The 27,418-nt window shown below is 44.4% G+C and overlaps 1 protein-coding gene across 1 annotated transcript in view; it reads right to left on the reverse strand.

Moving 5' to 3' along the window:
- ATP8B3 (ATPase phospholipid transporting 8B3) overlaps positions 1-27,418 on the reverse strand; it is a 652,733-nt gene that overhangs the window by 342,819 nt on the left and 282,496 nt on the right. Inside the window, exon 9 of the mRNA XM_069740644.1 lies at positions 4,444-4,602. Within this exon, the coding sequence (XP_069596745.1) occupies positions 4,444-4,602 (159 nt within the window). The remainder of the gene's footprint in view (positions 1-4,443; positions 4,603-27,418) is intronic.

Below are 27,418 nucleotides of genomic sequence, written 5' to 3' on the forward strand. Positions count from 1 at the left end.
TAAACAGGTCGCTGGTATCAGAACTATTGGGCTCGGGGAGTTTGGTGACCCTGATAAGGTCTACCCTCCCCCACCAACTGGTTCCAGGGAAACACGTGGGTGTCTGCTGTATCCGCGGCGATGCCAAGGACTACCCTGTTGCCCAAGTCTGTATAAAAACCCACTGTGGCACTGAATCCCATGAGGTCGGAGTTGTGAAAGACTTACTACACCTCGTGATAATCAGCCTACTAAAATGTATATTCAGTAAATGCACGCAGTACTTGGTCAGGGCTCCTTTTGCATCAATTATTGCATCAATGCGGCATGGGGATCAGCCGGTGGCACTGCTGAGCCACCAATGTGGGAGGCCTGACGTCCCGTTGAAGTGGTGCAAAAGACTGCTGGGAAGGACTTGATCTGTTAGCGGTGTCACGGTCCTGGACACATTGCTGCCCATTGTCCTTTGTCTTCTGAGCAGATGGACTGCAGTCTAGGCCGACGCTGCTAATACTTTGCTTGCAGTGTAGACCATCAGCCCACTGTGGCACTAAATCCCATGAGGTCAGGGTTGTGAAAGACTTACTACACCCGTGATAATCAGCCTGTTTTGGGACGTGTGGGGGAAGCCTGTGATGATAAGTGACTCAGACAGAAGCCAGCCCAACCTTGCTCAATCCCTGTCACAGCCAGAGGTGGAGGAGTTCCTGTTATGTGTCATGGAGGGTGACGAGGATGAGGTGGAGGTCAGTGAGGCTGAGGTTACTGATCTGGGGGTTTCTGGGGAATTTTTGGCTCTGCTCAAATGCGGGATGTTACCCTAAAGAATGCATTCAAAAATGTGTCTGTAATTGATGGGATTGCTCAAGAGCTGGGGGCTGACACCAGGTTCCCACATTTCGCCGTTAATGGCGAGTTGCTATATCGGGTAACCACACTGAGGGGAGGGGAGATTGTGGAGTTGCTTTTGGTTCCAGGTCCCTACCAGCGGAGGGAGTTAGACATGGCCCATTCACATGTTTTGGGGGGACATCTGGGGGTTGAGAAACCACAGGAACAAGTAATGCGGAGGTTCTATTGGCCAGGGTGTTACAATGAGATCTTAAATTATTGTAAATTCTGCCCCACCTGTCATATAACTGATCCCTCTACACAATTCCAAAGTCCCCTAGTTCCATTGCCGGTGATAGAGGTCCCATTTGAAAAGATTGCCATGGATCTAGTGGGGCCTCTAGTTTAATCTGCAGGAGGGCAGCATTACATCTTAATGGTCATGGACTATGCAACCCAGTACCCGGAAGCAGTGCCCCTCAAAAATGCCTTTGCCAAGAGCATCACCAGGGAAATGGTTCATATGTTTGCATGGACAGGTCAACTGAAGGAGATCTTGAGTGACCTAGGAACTCTGATGATGAGCAAGGTGATGAGGGAATTGTGTAAGGTCCTTCAGATTGCCCCGCAGTGAACCTCAGTCTACCATCCACAGACAGATGGCCCAATAGAGCACTTCAATAAGACCGTGAAGGCAATGCTCAAGAAGGCCATGGAAAAGGATGGCCGAGATTGGGACTATCTGCTTCCGTTCCTGCTCTTCTCAATCAGAGAAGTGCCACAAGCCTCAACTGGCATCTCTCCATTTGAGCTCCTCTATGATCGATATCTGACAGGACTCCTGGACATTGCCAAGGAAACCTGGGAAGCTGAGGTCACTCCATACCAGAGCATCATAGAGCATGTCGCCCAGTTACAGGAAAGGATGGCAAAAGTGATACCGATCGTGAGGGAGCATCTTCTGCAGGCGCAGTAAACTCAGGCAAGGGTGCCCAACCGGTCAGCGAGAGTGAGGTAGTTCCAGCCTGGAGACCACGTGCTAGTGCTTATCCCCAAGGTAGAGAGCAAGTTCTTGGCCAAGTGGTAAGGCCCATATGAGGTGGTGGAGAAGCTGAGCTAAGTAAATTACAAGGAACACCAGCCAGTCAGAAGGAAGCCGTACCAAATATACCGTGGCGGGAACGGGAACCACAGGAAACCCCTTGCCTAGGAGCCAGTCGCAATGCAACAGTGGTTGACATCACTGTGGCAGAGACTCTAACACTGACCCAGAGACAATAGTGTCAGGAATTGTTGCAGCAAAACCGCTACCTCTTCTCTGAGTTGCCCAGGCATACGTAGGTGACCGAGCATGATGTGTTGACAGAGCCACATGTAAGGGTGAACCTCAGGCCCTATCACATTCCCGAAGCACATCGGGAGGTAATAGCCAATGAGGTGAAGAGGATGTAAGACCTTGGCATGATCAAAGAGTCAATAAGCGGATGGTTGAGTCCCATTGTCCTCGTGCGGAAGCCATATGGTGAGTGGCGGTTCAGACACGATTATTGCAAACTGAATAAGGTCTCCAAATCTGATGCGTATACGATGCCCCGGGTGGATGAACTCATTGAGAGACTGGGGACTGCGAGGTACATTAAAACCCAGACCTGACAAAGGGCTACTGGCAGATCCCCATGTCCCAGAGTGCTAAGGAGAAGATGGCTTTCTTGAAGTCTGATGGGTGTTTCCAATACACCAGAATGCCTTTTGGTCTACAAGGGGATCCAGCAACCTTCCAGAGAGCTTTGGCTCGAGTCCTGGCATAAGAAGTATGCCGCCGCCTACCTGGGTGACATCGTGGTCTTCATCTACCAAAGATACAAGATCAACCCAAAGAAATGTGCCGTAGGAAAGGAAGAGGCCAAATGCCTAGGCTATGTTGTTGGGAGGTGGGAAATCAAGCCCCAGATAAACAAGATTGAGACAATCCAGAAATGGCCAAAGCCACTGGCCAAGAAGCAAGTGAAAGTGTTTCTTGGAATTGTGGGTTACTACTGGCGGTTTATCCCAAGGTTTGCCATGCTTGCCGCACTATTGATGGACCTCCTTCAAGGTACAAGATCAAAGTTAGTTAAATGGTCTGAAGAGACTGAGATGGCGTTCCAGGAGCTGAAGCAGGCTCTATGTAAGCATCCGGTTCTGACCGCACCAGATATCAGCAAGGAGTTCATCATCCAGACAGATGTGTCAGAAGTCGGTTTTGGAGCCGTACTGTCTTAGGACGTGAATGGGGAGGATCATCCTATCCTGTATCTCAGCCGGAAGCTCTCATCATGTGAAAGAAACTATGCCATAGTCGAAAAGGAGTGCTTGGCCATAAAATGGGCCGTGGTTACCCTGAGGGACTACCTGCCAGGCCGTAGGTTTATTTTGGTATTTGAGCATGCCCCTTTGAGGTGGTTGAGGGAAAACTGGCCATACCCCTCTGAGGTGGTTGAGGGAAAAGATTCAGATGCCTTATCCAGACTCCCCTGCCTAGCGAGTGAAGGTGCCAAAACCTCCTGCATTGGGCAAAGGGGGGAATATGAGACACAGTCACTTGCATTGTGGAGGAAGCTTATCCAGAAATGATCATTTGTAATTCAATGATTGCCGATATGTCTTTTTACTGACCTGAGATATAAGAGAATAGCATTCCCATACAGGTGACAATCCAGCAGCTGTTGGCTGTACACTCTACCTGACAATTTGCTGCCTCAGCCATGATCAGTGTTGTCAGTGTGCATATCTGTTTAACCCCTTAGATGCTGCCATCAATAATGACTATATCATAAAAATGTTTAAAAGAGTGTGGGGCTCCCTCTTTATCCCCATCTGCACCCTGAGATCATGATTGTGTGGTCCTGATGTTTGTCATGGCAATTCAAGAGCAAATAGCGGTCTTAAAGTCTGCCGGTCACACTGACCTGTTAAAAAGTCAGCGACATTTAGGTGGGAAAAATCAACTTTTTCATTCCTATCATGCCACTCTGTGTTAATTCCTGAAAAGCACCTGAAGGGTTAATAAACTACCTGACAGCAGTTTTCAGTAGGTCAGGAGGTGTTGATTTTAAAATGGTATCAGTTTCTTTTTTTTCCAATATATAGGACGCCTAAAGACACTTCAAACCTGGATGGGCCCTTAAAAAAATAATTTTGTACATTTCTTTGAAAAAAAAACATTTGTAAACTTCCTAAAATGCTAATATAAAAAAATATAATTTTACAAATGGTGCTGATGTAAAGCAGACATGTGGGAAATATTATTTATTAATGTTTTTATATGGTATGACTATCTGGATTAAAGGAATAATCATTCAAAGTTTGAAAATTGCTATTTTTTTTTACATTTTTGTCAAATTTCTGATATTTTTTTTATAAATAAACACAAAACATATCAACCTAAATTTGCGATTATCATAAAGTATAATGGGTCACGAAAAAACAATCTCAAAATCACTGGAATTGGTTGAAGCGTTCCAGAGCTATTACCACATAAAGTGACACTGGTCAGATTTTTTAAATTTGGCTCTGTCACTAAGGGGTTAAACCAACATGAGACTTATGTTAGTGTAATAACGTGTTATACATTGTTTCTAATCACATACGTACCAGCATAAATGACCAGTCCATAGCAGTATTTAGTGTTCCGGATCTTACATCCCCTTAGGAGGATACAATCATTGTCCAAAGAGTATTTCTCTCCCTTCCATTCCAGTGTTCCTATGAAAGAATGCATGTTGCTGTTGGCTTCCTCACAAATGACTCTCCCTAAATTGAAAGAATAAAAACATGTAAGAAACAGTATAGAGTGTAAAAATATAATTGTTCATACTGAAACTAGGCAAATGAAAACTGTTTTGATAACTAACAGCCAAAGCATCCTGAAAGGGGCAACACAATGCTCCAGTGTGACTTAAAAGAAAAAGGATAGATGGCATACTCTTGTATGCAGCGGAGAGATAGTATCTCTGTGCAAATGCAGTTCAGAAGCTGACAGAAGAAAAGTTCTGCTTGTCATTCATCCCATTTCTTAGTTGTGGTGCGCAAAAATCATAGTAAGGCCACGTTAGTGTGATCAGTATTTTACATCAGTATTTGCAAGCCAATACCAGGAGTGTGGGATAAATGCAGAAGGGTGACGTGTTTCTATTATACTGAAACGAGCGTGATCGACAATATTATTATTATTTGTGTAGCACCATTGATTCCATGGTGCTGTACATTAGAAGGGGTTACATACAAATTACAGATATCACTTATAGTAAGCAAACTAACAATTAGACTGATACAGGGGCGAGGACCCTGCCCTTGCGAGCTTACATTCTACATGACGGTGGGGAAGGAGACTATAGGTTGAGGGTTGCAGCAGCTCTGGTGTTGGTGAGGCGGTAGCTCAGGTAGTGGTGAGGAGGCAGCGGGGTCAGTGCAGGTTGCAAGCTTTCCTGAAGAGGTGGGTTTTCAGGTTCCGTCTGAAGGATCCGAATGTGGTTGATAGTTGGATGTGTTGGGGCAAAGAATTCCAGAGGATGGGGAATATTCCGGAGAAGTCTTGGAGGCGATTGGATGAGGAGCGAATAAGTGTGGAGGAGAGGATGTCTTGGGAGGACCAGAGATTACATGAGGGAAGATATCAGGAGATTAGTTCAGAGATATATGGAGGAGGCAGGTTATAGATGGCTTTGTAGGTCAGTATTAGTAATTTGAACTGGACACGCTGAGGGAGTGGGAGCCAGTGAAGAGATTTGCAGAGGGGGGAAGGAGAGGATTAGTGAGGAGAGAGATGAATTAGTTGGGCAACAGAGTTAAGGATGGACTGGATAGGTGCAAGGGTGTTAGTAGGAAGGCCATAGAAAAGGATGTTGCAGTAGTCAAGGCGGAAGATCATGAGGGTATGCACAAGCATTTTAGTAGATTGAGGGTTGAGGAAAGGACATTTTTGAGCTGGAGGCGACAGGAGGTGGAAAGAGCTTGGATGTGCGGTTTGAAGGACAGGGCAGAGTCAAGGGTTACTCCGAGGCAGCGGACTTCAAGTACAAGGGAAAGCGGGATGTCGCTAATTGCGATAAATTGGTCAGGTAACGAAGATCTATGAGATGGAGGAAAAATGATGAATTCAGATTTGTCTACATTGAGCTTGAGGAAGCGAGAGGAGAAGAAAGAGGATATGGCAGATAGACACTCCGGGATTCTGGACAGCAGAGAGGTGAAGTCTGGGCCAGAGAGGTAGATCTGAGTGTCATCAGCATAAAGGTGGTACTGGAATCCATGGGACTTTATGAGTTGTCCCAGGCCAAGTGTATACATTGAGAAGAGTAAGGGTCCTAGGACAGAGCCTTGGGGATCTCCAGCAGAGAGAGGGTGGGATGAGGAGGTAGTGTGGGAGCGGAGACGCTGAATGTGTGTTTGGAAAGGTAAGAGGAGATCCAGGATAAAGTGATGTCTTTGATGCCAAAGGAGGAGAGGATCTGTTGTAGGAGGCAGTGGTCATCTGTGTCGAAAGCAGAGGACAGATCTAGGAGGAGGAGTATAGAGTATTGTCTGTTAGCTTTGGCTGTAACTAGGTCGTTAGTAATTTTGGTCAGGGCTGTCTCAGTTGAGTGATGGGGCGGAAACCAGATTGTAGATTGTCAAAGAGCAAGTTAGATGAGAGGTGGGATGAAAGCGTGGATGTGCTGCTCCAGGAGTTTGGAAGCGAATGGGAGTAGCAATATTGGGCGATACCTGGTCATAGATGTTGGATCGAGGGTTGGTGTTTTAAAGATAGGTGTGATTGTGGCTTGTTTGAAAGCAGAAGGGAAGGTACCAGAAGTTAGTGATAGGTTGAAGAGGTGGGTTAGGGATGGGATAAGTGTGGTGGTGAGGTTGGGGATGAGGTGGGATGGGATGGGGGTCGAGCGCACAGGTGGTGAGGTGCGATTTGGAGAGGAGAAAACTAAGCTCCCCTTCAGTGATGTTGGATAGGGAGGTTATGTGGTTTGGGCATTGATCTGGTATACGAAGGGGTTGTGGTGGTTGAACAATGAAGACTTGCCTTGTTTGGTCAATCTTATTTTTAAAGTGTGTGGCAAAGTCCTCAGCAGAGATGAGGGTGGTTGGTGGGGGTAGTGGGGGGGAGGCAGGGAGGGAGTTAAACGTTTTGAATAACTGTTTGAGGTTGTAGGATAGGATAGACAATATTGAAGTCTTTTGATGCTTGTTCCCGGACTTCTTTACACTGGTTGAGGAACAAAGATGGGGACAGAACAATCACTAGTAGATTAATCCCTTTCTGCCATCAGACGTACTATTCCGTCCATGTGACCTGGGACTTACTTCCAAAGGACAGAATAGTACGTCATTAGCGATCGGCCGCGCACACGGGTGGTGTGCAGCTAATTGTGGCCGGGTGTCAGCTGATTCTCACAGCTTACATCCGGCACTTTAACCCCTGGAATACTGCGATCGAAAACGATAGCAGTATTCTGGAAGCAGGCATCAATAAACCATCATATCAATGTCAACAGAATGAGCCCAATAACAGTTCACATGCAGTCTAGCCATTGTGATGTCACGGCTGAAGGTTGTCAAAAAAGCACTGTGGCAAACTTTGGGAAACAAACACTAGATGAGTTTAAAGGTGATTGTTATTTTCACTTATGCACGAAAAACATGTAAACTGGAGAATCCATTTAAAGAAACATCTGGTGCAGCATTTTTAGGTAAATCATATCATTGTTAAAACACTCAAAGATTGAAAAGATTCATTGTCATAGAAAAATTAAGATCCATAAAATCTCCCGGAGAAAGAGTTGACAATCAAAATCCCTATTGGAAGTTTGGCCACATGTTTAATATATGGGAAGGAAGTAAATTACGTATGGCTAAGAAGTGACTAAAACTAATTAAAATCCTCTTTGAAGCAGTGGTTCCCTGCAATGCTCAGGTGATTAAAACAGTATATCTATTATGGGGAACAGGATATCTGTTTTAGGAAAATGACTACCCGGCTTAAATGTGTTTACACTTGGGAGAACTATGCTTTCTCAGGCACAGATTGCAGACACGCCATCTCTGATGGTCAGATATGAATATTGAGGATTGTGTCTATCCAATATTTTTGAGATATAGATTTTCGGAGGGAGAGACGTGATGCATTCATTCACATTGGTGTGGGGCCACCAGGATCCTTCCAATTAAATAACGGTCATGATAGATGATGCTACACCTGTCATATTTGGAATCTATGTAACAGTAAAATCATGATAAAAAATGTGAAGTCAATATCTAAAGTCTGGAAACTTCTGGGACAATGATATCTCAAAAGTTGTGGATTTCATAAAATTCTAACAAAACCAGAACATCCCACAAACTGACCCACATGAAGTCATCAAGAGAAAGTGTGTGGGTGTAATTTAAATGGAAAAGCAGAAACTGAGTTTGAATCAATAGTCAGTTCAGGAAGGTATAGCTTGATGTGGTCCTGTCCGTTTTCCTAGGGAGCACCTCCCTTCGCTAAGCTCTGAGAGAATTCCTTGTCTCAGATTTAGCAGATTTAGAAAGTTTCTTTTGTTCCTTTTTATTTTATGTAACCATGTATATCACATTATTTTGTCCCTTTTGTAAAATCTTTTCTATATTTTTTATAAACACTGCCTATCGTTCTGGGTTAAACATAAAATGTAGAAATTCTGTTCCTCTTGTTCTGTGAACTGCACCCCAAAGTCATACGCTACCTGTAATGGGTGTTTAATCAGCAAGGAAAACGATTAGTGGTGGCAGATAATAATATTTCTTGGGTGATTGTGGAGTTGGCAGTGACCTGCCAAGGAATTTTTTTTTTAATCGGTTGTATATAATACAATACGCTCACTGTCAGTTTCCCAATAATCGGCCTAGAAGAGGAAACAGCAGCTGCTCTCCAATAATCTTGGGTCAATTGAATAATTGTCCTGATGATAGGGGCAGCAGGGGGCTGTTTATGACCACTGTTCATGATAAAAAGGTAACAGCGGGTGGATCTGCGTAACCCCCCCTGGTTGTGGTCTTTGACACATATAAAGAGACTAAGTCTGCTCTAGCAATAGGCAAATGGAAGATAGCTGCTTAGAAAATAAAGCAGCATTATTTCTACCTCTACTAAACACCCAGTTGGCATGCCTCCAATGCAGGGCTTTGTGCATGCTAGAGCAGCTGACTGGTGTCACGTGAAAGGGCTGGCTGACAACTTTTAGTCTGATAGGGCAATTACACAGTACTTGCCCATGAGATGCAGATGGCCCACTGTTATGAAAGGCAATTCAGTACTACAATGGACATAGCGGTCAGAGCACATACAGTGATCTGACAATAACCCAAAATCATAGAACGAGCTCTGAGACGTGGGAACTCTGCAGACCGCAATCCCCAATCCTCTCCAAACAACACTAGAGGCAGCCGTGGATTGCGCCTAACTCTGCCTATGCAACTCGGCAGAGCCTGAGAAACTAACTAGCCTGAAGATAGAAAATAAGCCTACCTTGCCTCAGAGAAATACCCCAAAGGAAAAGGCAGCCCCCCACATATAATGACTGCGAGTTAAGATGAAAAGACAAACGTAGAGATGAAATAGATTCAGCAAAGTGAGGCCCGACTTTCTTAACAGATCGAGGATAGAAAAGGTAACTTTGCGGTCTACACAAAACCCCTAAAGAAAACCACGCAAAGGGGGCAAAAAGACCCTCCGTACCGAACTAACGGCACGGAGGTACACCCTTTGCGTCCCAGAGCTTCCAGCAACAAATTAGACAAGCTGGACAGAAAAAATAGCAAACAAATAGCAAAGAAGAACTTAGCTATGCAGAGCAGCAGGCCACATGAATGATCCAGTGAAAAGCAAGTCCAACACTGGAACATTGACAGGAAGCCAGCATCAAAGCATTAGGTGGAGTTAAGTAGAGAAGCACCTAACGACCTCACCAGATCACCTGAGGGAGGAAACTCAGAAGCCGCAGTACCACTTCCCTCCACCAACAGAAGCTCACAGAGAGAATCAGCCGAAGTACCACTTGTGACCACAGGAGGGAGCTCTGCCACATAATTCACAACAGTACCCCCCCTTGAGGAGGGGTCACCGAACCCTCACCAGAGCCCCCAGGCCGACCAGGATGAGCCACATGAAAGGCACGAACAAGATCGGGAGCATGGACATCAGAGGCAAAAACCCAGGAATTATCTTCCTGAGCATAACCCTTCCATTTAACCAGATACTGGAGTTTCCGTCTAGAAACACGAGAATCCAAAATCTTCTCCACAATACACTCCAATTCCCCCTCCACCAAAACCGGGGCAGGAGGATCAACAGATGGAACCATAGGTGCCACGTATCTCCGCAACAATGACCTATGGAATACGTTATGTATGGAAAAAGAATCTGGAAGGGTCAGACGAAAAGACACAGGATTAAGAATCTCAGAAATCCTATACGGACCAATGAAACGAGGTTTAAACTTAGGAGAGGAAACCTTCATAGGAATATGACGAGAAGATAACCAAACCAGATCCCCAACACGAAGTCGGGGACCCACACGGCGTCTGCGATTAGCGAAACGTTGAGCCTTCTCCTGGGACAAGGTCAAATTGTCCACTACATGAGTCCAAATCTGCTGCAACCTGTCCACCACAGTATCCACACCAGGACAGTCCGAAGACTCAACCTGTCCTGAAGAGAAACGAGGATGGAACCCAGAATTGCAGAAAAATGGCGAAACCAAGGTAGCCGAGCTGGCCCGATTATTAAGGGCGAACTCAGCCAAAGGCAAAAAGGACACCCAGTCATCCTGATCGGCAGAAACAAAGCATCTCAGATATGTTTCCAAGGTCTGATTGGTTCGTTCGGTCTGGCCATTAGTCTGAGGATGGAAAGCCGAGGAAAAACACAAGTCAATGCCCATCCTACCACAAAAGGCTCGCCAAAACCTTGAAACAAACTGGGAACCTCTGTCAGAAACGATATTCTCTGGAATGCCATGTAAACGAACCACATGCTGGAAGAACAATGGCACCAAATCAGAGGAGGAAGGCAATTTAGACAAGGGTACCAGATGGACCATCTTAGAAAAGTGATCACAGACCACCCAAATGACTGACATCTTTTGAGAAACGGGAAGATCAGAAATAAAATCCATAGAGATATGTGTGCAAGGCCTCTTCGGGACCGGCAAAGGCAAAAGCAACCCACTGGCACGAGAATAGCAGGGCTTAGCCCGAGCACAAATCCCACAGGACTGCACAAAAACACGCAAATCCCGCGACAGAGACGGCCACCAAAAGGATCTATCCACCAACTCTCTGGTACCAAAGATTCCAGGATGACCAGCCAACACTGAACAATAAACCTCAGAGATAACTTTATTGGTCCACCTATCAGGGACAAACAGTCTCTCCGCTGGACAACGATCAGGTTTATTAGCCTGAAATTTTTGCAGCACCCGCCGCAAATCAGGGGAGATGGCAGACACAATTACTCCTTCCTTGAGGATACCCGCCGGCTCAGACAAACCCGGAGAGTCGGGCACAAAACTCCTAGACAGAGCATCCGCCTTCACATTTTTAGAGCCCGGAAGGTACGAAATCACAAAGTCAAAACGGGCAAAAAACAGCGACCAACGAGCCTGTCTAGGATTCAACCGCTTAGCAGACTCAAGATAAGTCAAGTTCTTATGATCAGTCAATACCACCACGCGATGCTTAGCTCCTTCAAGCCAATGACGCCACTCCTCGAATGCCCACTTCATGGCCAGCAACTCTCGGTTGCCCACATCATAATTTCGCTCAGCAGGTGAAAACTTCCTGGAAAAAAAAAAGCATGGTTTCATCACTGAGCAATCAGAACCTCTCTGCGACAAAACAGCCCCTGCTCCAATCTCAGAAGCATCAACCTCGACCTGGAACGGAAGAGAAACATCTGGTTGACACAACACAGGGGCAGAAGAAAAACGACGCTTCAAGTCTTGAAAAGCTTCCACAGCAGCAGAAGACCAATTGACCAAATCAGCACCCTTCTTGGTCAAATCGGTCAATGGTTTGGCAATACTAGAAAAATTGCAGATGAAGCGACGATAAAAATTAGCAAAGCCCAGGAACTTTTGCAGACTTTTCAGAGATGTCGGCTGAGTCCAATCATGGATGGCTTGGACCTTAACAGGATGCATCTCGATAGCAGAAGGGGAAAAGATGAACCCCAAAAATGAAACCTTCTGCACACCAAAGAGACACTTTGATCCCTTCACAAACAAAGAATTAGCACGCAGGACCTGAAAAACCGTTCTGACCTGCTTCACATGAGACTCCCAATCATCCGAGAAGATCAAAATGTCATCGAAGTACACAATCAGGAATTTATCCAGGTACTCTCTGAAGATGTCATGCATAAAGGACTGAAACACTGATGGAGCATTGGCAAGTCCGAATGGCATCACTAGATACTCAAAATGACCCTCGGGCGTATTAAATGCAGTTTTCCATTCATCTCCTCACCTGATTCGCACCAGATTATACGCACCACGAAGATCTATCTTGGTGAACCAACTAGCCCCCTTAATCCGAGCAAACAAATCAGATAACAATGGCAAGGGGTACTGAAATTTAACCGTGATCTTATTTAGAAGGCGGTAATCTATACAAGGTCTCAGCGAACCATCCTTCTTGGCTACAAAAAAGAACCCTGCTCCTAATGGTGACGATGACGGGCGAATATGCCCCTTCTCCAGGGATTCCTTCACATAACTGCGCATAGCGGCGTGCTCAGGCACGGATAAATTAAACAGTCGACCTTTTGGGAATTTACTACCAGGAATCAAATTGATAGCACAATCACAATCCCTATGCGGAGGTAGGGCATCGGACTTGGGCTCATCAAATACATCCCGGTAATCAGACAAGAACTCTGGAACCTCAGAAGGGGTGGATGACGAAATTGACAGAAATGGAACATCACCATGTACCCCCTGACAACCCCAGCTGGACACCGACATGGATTTCCAATCTAATACTGGATTATGGGCTTGTAGCCATGGCAACCCCAACACGACCACATCATGCAGATTATGCAACACCAGAAAGCGAATAACCTCCTGATGTGCAGGAGCCATGCACATGGTCAGCTGGGTCCAGCATTGAGGCTTATTCTTGGCCAAAGGAATAGCATCAATTCCTCTCAATGGAATAGGACACTGCAAGGGCTCTAAGAGAAACCCACAACGCTTAGCTTACTCCAAGTCCATCAAATTCAGGGCAGCGCCTGAATCCACAAATGCCATGACAGAATACGATGACAAAGAGCAGATCAAGGTAACGGACAGAAGAAATTTTGACTGTACCGTACCAATGGTGGCAGACCTAGCGAACCGCTTAGTGCGCTTAGGACAATCAGAGATAGCATGAGTGGAATCACCACAGTAGAAACACAGCCCATTCAGACGTCTGTGTTCTTGCCGTTTAACTCTGGTCAATGACCCCCAAGGAGCTTATCTAGATGCATAGTGAGCGCTTTGAGCCCCCAGGTGCTTCACAAATTGATCCGTAAAAATGAAAAAGTACTTTTTTTTCACAAAAATTTATTTTAGCCTCAATTTTTTCATTTTCACATGGGCAACAGGATAAAATGGATCCTAAAATGTGTTGAACAATTTCTCCTGAGTACACCGATACCTCATATGTGGTCACAAACCACTGTTTGTGCACACGGCAAGGCTCGGAAGGGAAGGAGCGCCATTTGACTTTTGAATGAAAAATTAACTCCAATCGTTAGCGGACACCATGTCGCGTTTGGAGAGCCCCTGTGTGCCAAAACATTGGAGCTCCCACACATGTGACCCCATTTTTGAAACTAGACCCCCCAAGGAACTTATCTAGATGCATAGTGAACACTTTGAACCCCTAGGTGCTTCACAAATTGATCCGAAAAAATGAAAAAGTACTTTTTTTTCACAAAAAATTTAATTTAGCCTCAATTTGTTCATTTCCACATGGGCAACAGGATAAAATGGATCCTAAAATTTATTGGGCAATTTCTCCTGAATACCACATGTGGGGGTAAACCACTATTTGGGCACGCGGCAGGGCTCGAAAGGGAAGGAGTGCCATTTGACTTTTTGAATGAAAAATTTGCTCCAATCGTTAGCGGACACCATGTCGCGTTTAGAGAGGCCCTGTGTGCCTAAACATTGGAGCTCCCCCAATGATTTTTTGTTTGTTTTATTTTTAGATTCTGACTCTCACAGTTGAAGTGTACCTACAATAAAAATTATAGACCTCTCCATTCTTAGTAGGTGGAAAAGCTTGCAAAATTGGCAGTGTATCAAATACTTATTTTCCCCACTGTATTTCTAAAGGTGCTATTAAATCAAAGGTGCTATCAAATTCTCATCAGATGTCAGTAACAACCTATCCAATCCACATAGGCAAATAAATCAAACAGTAGATGTCATTAAATTGTGTGAAATTATGAGAAATGACACAAGGAAAAAGCATTGAACAGGCTGCTGGGGCTGGCAGTACGTACCAAGTAAATATGGAGATAGTATAGGTGCGTTCGCACCGTGTCTAATCTACGCCTGATTAGACACGGGTTCCATCACTTGGTCTGTATAGGAGCAAAGTCTGTTGCTTCACAGAGTCGCCGGGATTAAAGGTAACGCTGCGCTCTGTTAACTTCACAGAGGATCACAGCTCACTAACGGAGCAGGTAGCATACAGTGGTCATACAGTCAGCAACAGCACACAAACAACTCCTCTCCGGAGGTGCCGGAATTTTAGTGTCTATACGCCAGCCCTAAATTCACACACACAAAGTCTTCTCCGGAGGTGCCGGAATTCTAGTGGCTATACAGCTGACCCTGAGCACATGCTGACACAGACCACAAGGTAGCTAAGCTCATACACAAGAACATAAGTTGATACTTTTATAGAGACAGCTCTCCAGGACCTTCCTAGTGGTCTAACAGGAACTGCTTCAGGACCTGAGCATGTGACCCCCGACCTCCAATGAGAGGTCGTCCCGTGGGCATGCTCAGTGGAGGAAAAGCAGGACTTAGTCCCAGGAGCATCTGCTCACCGCTGAACAGTGCTGGTTACAATGGCTGAGCCTGGAAGATCAGCAGTAACCAAGCGCATAGTATCTGACTGAGCCAGACCCTGGGACCGACGTCTCCGCCGAGCAGGCTCCACTGCGGCTGAAGAAGAATGGGAGACCGCAGCGGAGGTGTCTCAAGATTCCCCTTGTGCAGCTGCGGGAGCTCGACACCTAACACAGGCTTTGTGAAATTTATTTAATTCTTCGTACTAAAGCCTTTGTTGGTGAAAATAGCTTCAAGACTTCAGGGCGTCACATAGGCTTTCTTTTTTTCCAATAGGCATCTGTCTAGTGGCAGAAAAAAATAAATTGCGAGTCATTTCTTTGAGGCTAAACACTATAAAATCAAGAGGTTCAAAAAGACTTCAGAAAAAAACAACATACTCCAAAAACTAAAAAAAAAATTGAATATTTCCTTAAGCAATTTCCACTTGCAAAAGATAATTTTTGTAATCCTATTAAAACTAGGACATAACCTAAAAGCACATTAGATGTATATTCTCAGAAGAAATCAAAACAACATCAGTGGCGCCATTTGAAATTTGAAACACTATCTTAGCTCAGGAGAATTTTTTACCCCATCTAGCCTTGGTCAATATTTGTTTTTGTGTCTTTTACCAATCCTTTTTTTATAATTTATTTTTTCACCGACATAGCCATGTAAGGGCTTTATTTCATAGAATCTGCCAAAGGGGGCAGTTGCCCGCTGGGTCGGCGGCTCTGAACTATACAATGAGCCGGCAGCCCCTTAAAACATCTGACTAGGCCCTGTGTGCACGCGCTCTCTCGGTTCAAGGGCCGCGACGGCCCACGTCAGTGCATGAGCCTCAACCCTCACTCGTGCTTGCGTGGGCAGCTGCCGCCCTTGTCAGTGTGGCAAAGCAGGAGAGCGCGTGCACACAGGGCCTAGTCAGTAGTTTGAAAAGACACCTGCCTCTCGCTGTCTGACGCTGGCCAATACCAGTGTCAGACAACAGCATACTCTCCTCACCAATCCCCAGCATCAGCACCTCGCATGCTGAATGGACAGGGGACCCACCCCATCTCTTCATCATCTCCCCATCTCAGGTGAGTACCAAAATGAAAGCTTTTTTATGCATATAAAGCATTTGCAGTTTAACCTATATAATGTATATAGACTGCTGAATATACAATATATAGCTGACACTGCTGTATATAATCAGAGGATCATCTATATAATGTGCATACAGCAGTCTACATACATTATCTAGGTGATACTGCGACTGCTGTGCATATACAGTGGGGCAAAAAAGTATTTAGTCAGTCAGCAATAGTGCAAGTTCCACCACTTAAAAAGATGAGAGGCGTCTGTAATTTACATCATAGGTAGACCTCAACTATGGGAGACAAACTGAGAAAAAAAAATCCAGAAAATCACATTGTCTGTTTTTTTAACATTTTATTTGCATATTATGGTGGAAAATAAGTATTTGGTCAGAAACAAAATTTCATCTCAATACTTTGTAATATATCCTTTGTTGGCAATGACAGAGGTCAAACGTTTTCTGTAAGTCTTCACAAGGTTGCCACACACTGTTGTTGGTATGTTGGCCCATTCCTCCATGCAGATCTCCTCTAGAGCAGTGATGTTTTTGGCTTTTCGCTTGGCAACACGGACTTTCAACTCCCTCCAAAAGTTTTCTATAGGGTTGAGATCTGGAGACTGGCTAGGCCACTCCAGGACCTTGAAATGCTTCTTACGAAGCCACTCCTTCATTGCCCTGGCGGTGTGCTTTGGATCATTGTCATGTTGAAAGACCCAGCCACGTTTCATCTTCAATGCCCTTGCTGATGGAAGGAGGTTTGCACTCAAAATCTCACGATACATGGCCCCATTCATTCTTTCATGTACCCGGATCAGTCGTCCTGGCCCCTTTGCAGAGAAACAGCCCCAAAGCATGATGTTTCCACCACCATGCTTTACAGTAGGTATGGTGTTTGATGGATGCAACTCAGTATTCTTTTTCCTCCAAACACGACAAGTTGTGTTTCTACCAAACAGTTCCAGTTTGGTTTCATCAGACCATAGGACATTCTCCCAAAACTCCTCTGGATCATCCAAATGCTCTCTAGCAAACTTCAGACGGGCCCGGACATGTACTGGCTGAAGCAGTGGGACACGTCTGGCACTGCAGGATCTGAGTCCATGGTGGCGTAGTGTGTTACTTATGGTAGGCCTTGTTACATTGGTCCTAGCTCTCTGCAGTTCATTCACTAGGTCCCCCCGCGTGGTTCTGGGATTTTTGCTCACCGTTCTTGTGATCATTCTGACCCCACGGGGTGGGATTTTGCGTGGAGCCCCAGATCGAGGGAGATTATCAGTGGTCTTGTATGTCTTCCATTTTCTAATTATTGCTCCCACTGTTGATTTCTTCACTCCAAGCTGGTTGGCTATTGCAGATTCAGTCTTCCCAGCCTGGTGCAGGGCTACAATTTTGTTTCTGGTGTCCTTTGACAGCTCTTTGGTCTTCACCATAGTGGAGTTTGGAGTCAGACTGTTTGAGGGTGTGCACAGGTGTCTTTTTATACTGATAACAAGTTTAAACAGATGCCATTACTACAGGTAATGAGTGGAGGAAAGAGGAGACTCTTAAAGAAGAAGTTACAGGTCTGTGAGAGCCAGAAATCTTGATTGTTTGTTTCTGACCAAATACTTATTTTCCACCATAATATGCAAATAAAATGTTAAAAAAACAGACAATGTGATTTTCTGGATTTTTTTTTCTCAGTTTGTCTCTCATTGTTGAGGTCTACCTATGATGTAAATTACAGACGCCTCTCATCTTTTTAAGTGGTGGAACTTGCACTATTGCTGACTGACTAAATACTTTTTTGCCCCACTGTATGTTATATAGGTGATACTGCTGTATATATACTGCAACTGTACACTGCAATCACAGTGTCACTTGTATAATGCATATAGACTGCTGTACATACAATATACAGTATAAATAATACTGGTATTGCTGCACATAATCACAGGATCACCTATATAATGTATATACAGCAGTATTTATACATTATATAGATGATACTGCGACTGCTGTGTATATACGGTGCGTTATATAGGTGATACTGCTGTATATATATACTATGACTATACACTGCAATCACAGTATCTCCTGTATAATGTATATAGACTCCAGTATATACAATATATGTGATAATGCTACTGCTGTATATAATCACAGTATCACCTGTATAATGTATATAGACTCCAGTATATACAATATATGTGATAATGCTACTGCTGTATATAATCACAGTATCACCTATATATTGTATTTACAACATTTGCAGTATGACCTGTATAATGTATATTGGCTGTTGTGTATACAATATTTAGATGATACTGCTATTGATGTATATACAATATGTGATACGGCGAATATATACAGCAGGAGCAGTATCACCTATATAATGCATGTACAACAGTCTATAAACATTATAGCTGTTCTCAAAAGTTTACGTACCCTGGCAGAATTTTTGCTTTCTTGTCCTTTTTTCAGAGAATATGAATGATAACACCAAAACTACTGTATATATACGTAATATATGCTATACTGCTGTTTGTAATATATACAGTGCTGTTATGATAAGGTAATTCAGTACCACAATGGACATAGAGGTCAGAGCACATACAGTGACCTGACAATAACCCAAAAATATAGAACGAGCTCTGAGACGTGGGAACTCTGCTGACCGCAATCCCTAAGCCTCTCCAACCACACTAGAGGCAGCCGTGGATTGCGCCTAACGCTCCCTATGCAACTCGGCAAGGCCTGAGAAACTAGCTAGCCTGAAGATAGAAAATAAGCCTACCTTGCCTCAGAGAAATACCCCAAAGGAAAAGGCAGCCCCCACATATAATGACTGTGAGTTAAGATGAAAAGACAAACGTAGAGATGAAATAGATTTAGCAAAGTGAGGCCCGACTTTCTAAACAGAGCGAGGATAGGAAAGGTAACTTTGCGGTCAACACAAAACCCTACAAAAACCACGCAAAGGGGGCAAAAAGACCCTCCGTACCGAACTAACGGCACGGAGGTAAACCCTCTGCGTCCCAGAGCTTCCAGCAAGCAGAAAAAAACAAATAGACAAGCTGGACAGAAAAAAACAGCAAACAAAATAGCAAAGCGGAACTTAGCTATGCAGAGCAGCAGGCCACAGGAACGATCCAGGAGGAAACAGGTCCAATACTAGAACATTGACTGGAGGCCAGGATCAAAGCACTAGGTGGAGTTAAATAGAGCAGCACCTAACGACTTCACCACATCACCTGAGGAAGGAAACTCAGAAGCCGCAGTACCACTTTCCTCCACCAACGGAAGCTCACAGAGAGAATCAGCTGAAGTACCACTTGTGACCACAGGAGGGAGCTCTGCCACAGAATTCACAACACAGTGCCTTGCGAAAGTATTCGGCCCCCTGGAACTTTTCAAATTTTCCCACATATCATGCTTCAAACATAAAGATACCAAATGTAAATTTTTGGTGAACAATCAACAAGAAGTGGAACACAATTGTGAAGTTGAACAAAATTTATTGGTTATTTTAAATTTTTGTGGAAATTCAAAAACTGAAAAGTGGGGCGTGCAATATTATTCGGCCGCTTTACTTTCAGTGCAGCAAACTCACTCCAGAAGTTCATTGTGGATCTCTGAATGATCCAATGTTGTCCTAAATGCCTAATGACGATAAATATAATCCACCTGTGTGTAATCAAGTCTCCGTATAAATACACCTGCTCTGTGATAGTCTCAGGGTATATAGGGAAACTCTATATACTTTGCAGAGGACATTTTCACACCTTCAGGAACCTTAAATGGCCCTACCAGCTGTTTCCCCATGATTCCGGACCAAAACATGACTCCTCCACCTGCTTGCTGACGTCGCAGCCTTGTTGGGACATGGTGGCCATCCACCAACCATCCACTACTCCATCCATCTGGACCATCCAGGGTTGCTCGACACTCATCAGTAAACAAGACTGTTTGAAAATTAGTCTTCATGTATGTCTGGGCCCGCTGCAATCGTTTCTGCTTGTGAATACTGTTTTAAGGTTGGCCGAATAATAGGTTTATGCACCACAGCAAGCCTTTGAAGGATAGTACACCTTCAGGTTTGAGGGACTCCAGAGGCACCAGCAGCTTCAAATAACTGTTTCCTGCTTAATCCAATGAATTTGTCTGGCAGAAACCTTCCTCATTATGCCTTTATCTGCATGAACTCTGTCACAAGAGATTCACAAATCTCTTCACAGTATGATGATCACTGTAAAGTTTTCGTGAAATATCTAGTGTTTTCATACCTTGTCCAAGGCATTGCACTATTTAATGCTTTTCAGCAGCAGAGAGATCCTTTTTATTTCTCATATTGCTTGAAACCCGTGGACTGCTTAATAATGTAGAACATCATTTTTAAGTAGTTTTCCTTTAATTAGAATCACCTGGAAAACTAATTATCACACGTGTTTAAGATTGATTTCAGTGATCCATTGAGCCCTGAGACACAATACCATCCACGTGTTTATTTGAAAAACAAAACAATTAAATCTTTGTGACACTTAAATCCAATTTGCATAATAATTTGGAACACAGTGTTCAGTTTTGCACAGTATATAGTGCGGAGTTGCGTGTATAATTGATTCTAGCACATATTATGGAGCTGTCTATACTTCTCATGTCCTCTACCCATAGTGTAATTTTCAGCATCTACTCTTATTATGTGTGTGTATGTATGTATGTATGTGTGTATGAATGTATGTGTGTGTGAGTATGCATGTGTGTGTGTATTTTTGTACGTATGTGCATTTTAATCTCTGTAATTGCTGATGTTTTTATCCTCCACTGAACACATTTTCCAAGTGAAAAAAGAAAATGTTTTATTCACTATCTCGTTGAGCTCAATTCCTCATCATTTCTTTGATGTATGTACAGTACCAAAAGTTTGGATACACCTTCTCATTTAAAGATTTTTCTGTATTTTCATGACTATGAAAATTTTACATTCACACTGAAGGCATCAAAACTATGAATTAACACATGTGGAATTAAATACTTAAAAGGAACCTGTCACCCCCAAAATTGAAGGTGAGCTAAGCCCACCGGCATCAGGGGCTTATCGACAGCATTCTGTAGTGTTGTAGATAAGCCGGGGGCTTATGTATCCTGAAAGATGAGAAAGAGAGGTTAGATTATAGTCACCTGGGCGGGCGGTCCGGTCCGATGGGCGTCGCGGTCTGGTCCTGGGCCTCCCATCTTCATAGGATGACAACCTTGTCTTCACGCTGCGGCTCCGGCGCAGGCGTACTTTGTCTGCCCAGTTGTAGGCAGAGCAAAGTACTGCAGTGCGCAGGCGTTGGGCCTCTCTGACCTTTCCCGGCACCTGCACACTGCAGTACTTTGCTCTTCCCTCAACAGGGCAGACAAAGTACGCCTGCAACGGAGCCACAGCATGAAGACAAGAAGAGGATGTCATCGTAAGAAGATGGGAGGCCCTGGACAGAACCGAGACGCCCATCGGACCTGACCGCAGCGAGACCGCCCCTGGGTGAGTATATTCTAACCTCTTTTTCTCATCTTTCAGGATACATCTGGGGCTTATCTGCAGCATTACAGAATGCTGTAGATAAGCCCCTGATGCCGGTGTGCTTAGCTCACCTTCGATTTTGGGGGTGACAGGTTCCCTTTAACAAAAAAGTGTGAAACAACTGAAAATATGTCTTATATTCTAGGTTCTTCAAAGTAGCCACCTTTTGCTTTGATGACTGCTTTGCACACTCTTGGCATTCTCTTGATGAGCTTCAAGAGGTAGTCACCGGGAATGGTCTTCCAACAATCTTGAAGGAGTTCCCAGAGATGTTTAGCACTTGTTGGCCCTTTTGCCTTCACTCTGCCATCCAGCTCACCCCAAACCATCTCGACTTGGGTTCAGGTCTGGTGACTGTGGAGGTCAGGTCATCTGGCGTAGCACCCCATCACACTCCTTCTTGGTCAAATAGCCCTAACACAGCCTGGAGGTGTGTTTGGGGTCATTGTCCTGTTGAAAAATAAATGATGGTCCAACTAAATGCAAACCGGAAGACACAAAAGCGCACAGAGAGGTCAAAAAAATACTCTGTTGTAAAAAAGTCACAGTAAATAAGCAAGTACTAGTCAAAAAATGAAAAAATACAGGGTATTTAGTTAATACGTTTTTTTTGCAAAAAAAAGTATGTTGAGCTCCACCAATCGCCAAGGTATACCCATAATGGAGCAGTCCTGTCTAATGTACATAATCCCTATCTGATGTATTTAAAAACCTGATCATCGGTATAGTACCTGTGTGAACAGGGTTCAGAGAGAAAATATCTATGCAGAACTTGCAAGATGGAACAGCTACAATGCAAATGACCCACAGAGGAGTGGTGGACTCCCTAGTCTTGTAGAAACAAGAGAACAATTATAAAACCAAAAACACATGGGCTACTTTGCAAAAAAACGTATTAACTAAATACCCTGTATTTTTTCATTTTTTTGACTAGCACTTGCTTATTTACTGTGACTTTTTTACAACAGAGTATTTTTTTGACCTCTCTGTGCGCTTTTGTGTCTTCAAGTTCTTTGGTGGTGTGAACAGGTTTCTACAGACTTGTTCACTGTGCAAGTAGCCCATGTGTTTTTGGTTTTATAATTGTTCTCTTGTTTCTACAAGACTAGGGAGTCCACCACTCCTCTGTGGGTCATTTGCATTGTAGCTGTTCCATCTTGCAAGCTCTGCATGGATATTTTCTCCCTGAACCCTGTTCACACAGGTACTATACCGATGATCAGGTTTTTAAATACATCAGATAGGGATTATGTACATTAGACAGGACTGCTCTATAATGGGTATGCCTTGGCGATTGGTGGAGCAGCTTAACATACTTTTTTTTGCAAAAAAACGTATTAACTAAATACCCTGTATTTTTTCATTTTTTGACTAGCACTTGCTTATTTACTGTGACTTTTTTACAACAGAGTATTTTTTGACCTCTCTGTGTGCTTTTGTGTCTTCAAGTTCTTTGGTGGTGTGAACAGGTTTCTACAGACTTGTTCACTGTGCAAGTAGCCCATGTGTTTTTGGTTTTATAAATGCAAACCGGATGGAATAGCATGCCGCTGCAAGATGCTGTGGTAGCCATGCTGGTTCAGTATGCCTTCAATTTTGAATAAATCCCCAACAGTGTCACCAGTAAAGCACCCCCACACCATCACATCTCCTCCTCCATGCTTCACGGTGGGAACTAGGCATGCAGAGTCCATCCGTTCACCTTTTCTGCCTCGCACAAAGACAAGGTAGTTGGAACCAAAGATCTCAAATTTGGACTCATCAGACCAAAGCACAGATTTCCGCTGGTCTAATGTCCATTCCTTGTGTTCTTTAGCCAAAACAAGTCTCTTCTGCTTGTTGCCTGTCCTTAGCAGTGGTTTCCTAGCAGCTATTTTACCACGATGGCCTGCTGCACAAAGTCTCCTCTTAACAGTTGTTGTAGAGATGTGTCTGCTGCGAGAACTCTGTGTGGCATTGACCTGGTCTCTAATCTGAGCTGCTGTTAACCTGCGATTTCTGAGGCTGGTGACTCGGATAAATCTATCCTCAGAAGCAGAGGTGACTCTTGGTCTTCCTTTCCTGGGGCGGTCCTCATGTGAGCCAGTTTCTTTGTAGCGCTTGATGGTTTTTGCTACTGCACCTGGGGACACTTTCACCGTTTTCCCAATTTTTCAGACTGACTGACCTTCATTTCTTAAAGTAATGATGGCCACTCATTTTTCTTCACTTAGCTGCTTTTTCTTGCCATAATACAAATTCTAACAGTCTATTCAGTAGGACTATCAGCTGTGTATCCACCAGACTTCTGCACAACACAACTGATGGTCCCAACCCCATTTATAAGGCAAGAAATCCCACTTATTAAACCTGACAGGGCACACCTGTGAAGTGAAAACCTTTCCCGGTGACTAGTTCTTGAAGCTCATCAAGAGAATGCAAGAGTGTGCAAAGCAGTTATCAAAGCAAAAGGGCACCGATGCCCATGTCCCCTATAAAATAAGAAAAATAATAAACAACTATATCCCTCACCTGTCCGACGTGAAGATAATCCATATCTGTCCCACAAAGACACCACAGCTGCACTGCCTCATCAACCAATACATCTAAGACAATGCACATAGTCGCTCGGGAGAGGGGAGAGGGTGTGCGGGCCCTGTAAGGCTTTCCATGTTTTCCTTTACAGGTTCATAATTTTACGGCGATCTGTAGCCAGAGATTCCAAAAATGTAATCCAAATTGACTGATTTAATTACCATTCACAGTTTCACTGTATCATCCATGTGTTCGTGACCGTTGTGGTACAGGGCTTCATTTTCAAAAATGTTTTAATCCAATCCTCCTCTTTTTTAAGAGATTATATGTTATTTTAAGTCATTTACCTATCAAAATGTGTTTGCAGGGCATTTGCCATGCTCTTAACCCCATTTAGCTTCCTTTTACAGCCCACTAGCTCTTACTTTGACCATTTTACAACCATTTTAAAGCACCATAGTTCGGGTCGTCATTGACTTCTATTGAGTTTGGGTCCAAGGTCAAGTTTGTATAGCAAACCAAACTTTTAATTCTAGTTTGGCCAAACCTAAGGAACCAGAAAATCAACTGATTCGCTCATCCCCAGTCATTATGCCATTCAGTTCTGTACCATATCTGCTAATTTGGCATGAAGCGATCAAGCTCTCCTGGCTATTGTCTATGTAAGCCTATCTAGTCGTAACAAGACTGATTTGCTGGTAGGGATTTGCCATCTTCCCTTGATGATCTAATTTTTCTCTCTACGTGAGTGGACTTACATTTTAAAGAAAAATCAAGGGAGAAAGTTCAAGATTCCCATGTTCTACATCACAAAGCTTATTCAAAATCTACTCCTATTGAGCTCATACAAGAAAAAATTGTCTTGTGCCTAAAGATCCTATTGCATTAATGAAGAACTTTATCTATATTGTGGTGAATGGGATCAATCTCACATAAACTGTTTCAAACTCCATGCCAAACCGGAAAACTTCAAACCCAGGAGAAGTAGGAGGGATCAATTTAGGGTTATGTCTATCCTCCACTAAAGGTTAGTGCCTAGGTCTATTACTTTCATTGCCTCAGTATTCACTGGGCAAAGTTTTAGGCTGCCATCACACTAGCAGTATTTGGTCAGCATTTTACATCAGTATTTGCAAGCCAAAACCAGGAGTGGGTGATAAATGCAGAAGTGGTGCATATGTTTCTATTATACTTTTCCTCTAATTGTTCCACTCCTTGTTTTGGCTTACAAATACTGATGTAAAATACTGACCAAATACTGCTAGTGCGACGGCAGCCTTATTGATTCTAAAGCTGCAGAGAATTTCATTGCTCTCTCTTGCGAAAAGGTTGAAAAGTCCTTTTGTTTCTTCGTGGGTCACTCTAAAGCTAATCTCCATGAATGGCTCACAATTCCTGGTGGTTGTATCTAATTCTGCACTGAAAAGGTGACTTCATAATTGAGTGCGACAAATTGAGTATACATATTTTTTTAATTTTGCCACTTTATGATAAACTAGTGCTATTGGGACTTGAATGTCTAAGGCTACATGCTCTGGTCATTGATTATTCATCCAACCAAACTGCTCGGTGGGGATCATTTTGCTTTCAATATGGCCTCAAAGTTCTACCTCAAATATCTTCCCAAACATCCCGCTCTGCCTCCTTTGCCTCTAATTTGCTTGCTCCCCACCAGGACTTTGCAGATATTTTTTCTAAATATAAAGATGAGACAATACCTCCTCATCTGCCATTTGACTGCTGCTTCATAGTTTCAGGGTTGGAAGAAGACAAAAGCATGATGGGTTGAACCTACAATCTAACATGTTGAGCCAGAGGAAGGCAAAACCGTCATTTTTTCAGGTACTGAACCATCCATCGCACCCTAAAACGGAGATGATGTTCTTTTACATTAAACAGAATCTATCCAAAATCTATGTCTCCGATCAGTGCAGCTTTCTTATACTGTAAGCTAAGAAGGAAGTCAGGTCAAGAATAGACTACAGTAAAGTCAGGCTTAAACAATATTATACCATACTAGCTATTGAACCCGTTCTACGCCCGGGTGGCGAGCATTTATATTGGTATATGGTCTCCATCCTGGTATGTGCTGCTCCCATCTTGCTCCCCCATCCTGTTATGTGCTGCTCCATCCTGCGTCCCCATCCTGTCATGTGCTGCCATCCTACGCCCCCGTCTTGTCATGTGCTGCTCCCATCCTGCCCCCATCCTGTCATGTGGTGCTCCCATCGTGCGCAACCATTCTGTCATGTGCTGTTCCCATCCTGCGCAACCATTTTGTCATGTGCTGCTCCCATCCTGTGCCCCCATTCTTTTGTAATGTGCTGCTCCCATTCTGCTTGCTCCTGTTTCCATTTTGCCATATGTTGCTCCCATCTTTGTCTTTCAGGCTGTACTGCCCGAGTGAGGCTGTGCTGAGTGCGACTGTGCTGAGTGGGACTGTGCTGAGTGGGACTGTGCTGAGTGGGACTGTGCTGAGTGGGACTGTGCTGAGCTGGACTGTGCTGAGCGGGACTGTGCTGAGTGGGACTGTGCTGAGTGCGGCTGCACTGCCTGAGTGCGGCTATACTGAGAGTGGTTGTACTGCCTGAATGCGGCTATACTGAGCGCAGCTGTACTGCCTGAGTGCGGCTCTACTGAGCACGGCTGTACTGCCTGAGTGTGGCTATACTGAGCGCGGCCGTACTGCCTGAGTGCGGCTATACTGAGCGTGGCTGTACTGCCTGAGTGCGGCTATACTGAGCGTGGCCGTACTGCCTGAGTGCGGCTGAGTGTGGCTGTACTTCCTGAGTTCGGCTATACTGAGCGTGGCTGTACTGCATGAGTTCGACTATACTGAGCACGGCTGTACTGTCTGAGTGCGGCTATACTGAGCGTGGCTGTACTGCGTGAGTGCGGCTGAGTGTGGCTGTAATGCATGAGTGTGGCTCTACTGCACGACTGCGGCTGAGTGTGGCTGTACTGCATGCGTTCGGCTGAGTGTGGCTGTACTGCGCAAGTGCGGCTGAGTGTGGCTGTACTGCGCGAGGACGGCTGTACTGCATGAGTGTGGCTGAGTGTGGCTGTACTGCATGAGTGTGGCTGAGTGTGGCTGTACTGCGTGAGTGTGGCTGTATTGCGCGAGTGTGGCTGTACTGCGTGAGTGCGGCTGTACTGTGTGAGTGCGGCTGTACTGTGTGAGTACGGCTGTACTGCGCGAGTGTGGCTGTACTGCGCGAGTGCGGCTGTACTGCGTGAGTGCGGCTGTACTGTGTGAGTGCGGCTGTACTGTGTGAGTGTGGCTGAGTGTGGCTGTAATGCTTGAGTGTGGCTCTACTGCACGAGTGCGGCTGAGTGTGGCTGTACTGCGTGAGTGCGGCTGAGTGTGGC

The sequence above is a fragment of the Ranitomeya imitator genome, chromosome 1 (assembly GCF_032444005.1).
Source record: "Ranitomeya imitator isolate aRanImi1 chromosome 1, aRanImi1.pri, whole genome shotgun sequence".
Lineage (NCBI taxonomy): Eukaryota > Metazoa > Chordata > Amphibia > Anura > Dendrobatidae > Ranitomeya > Ranitomeya imitator.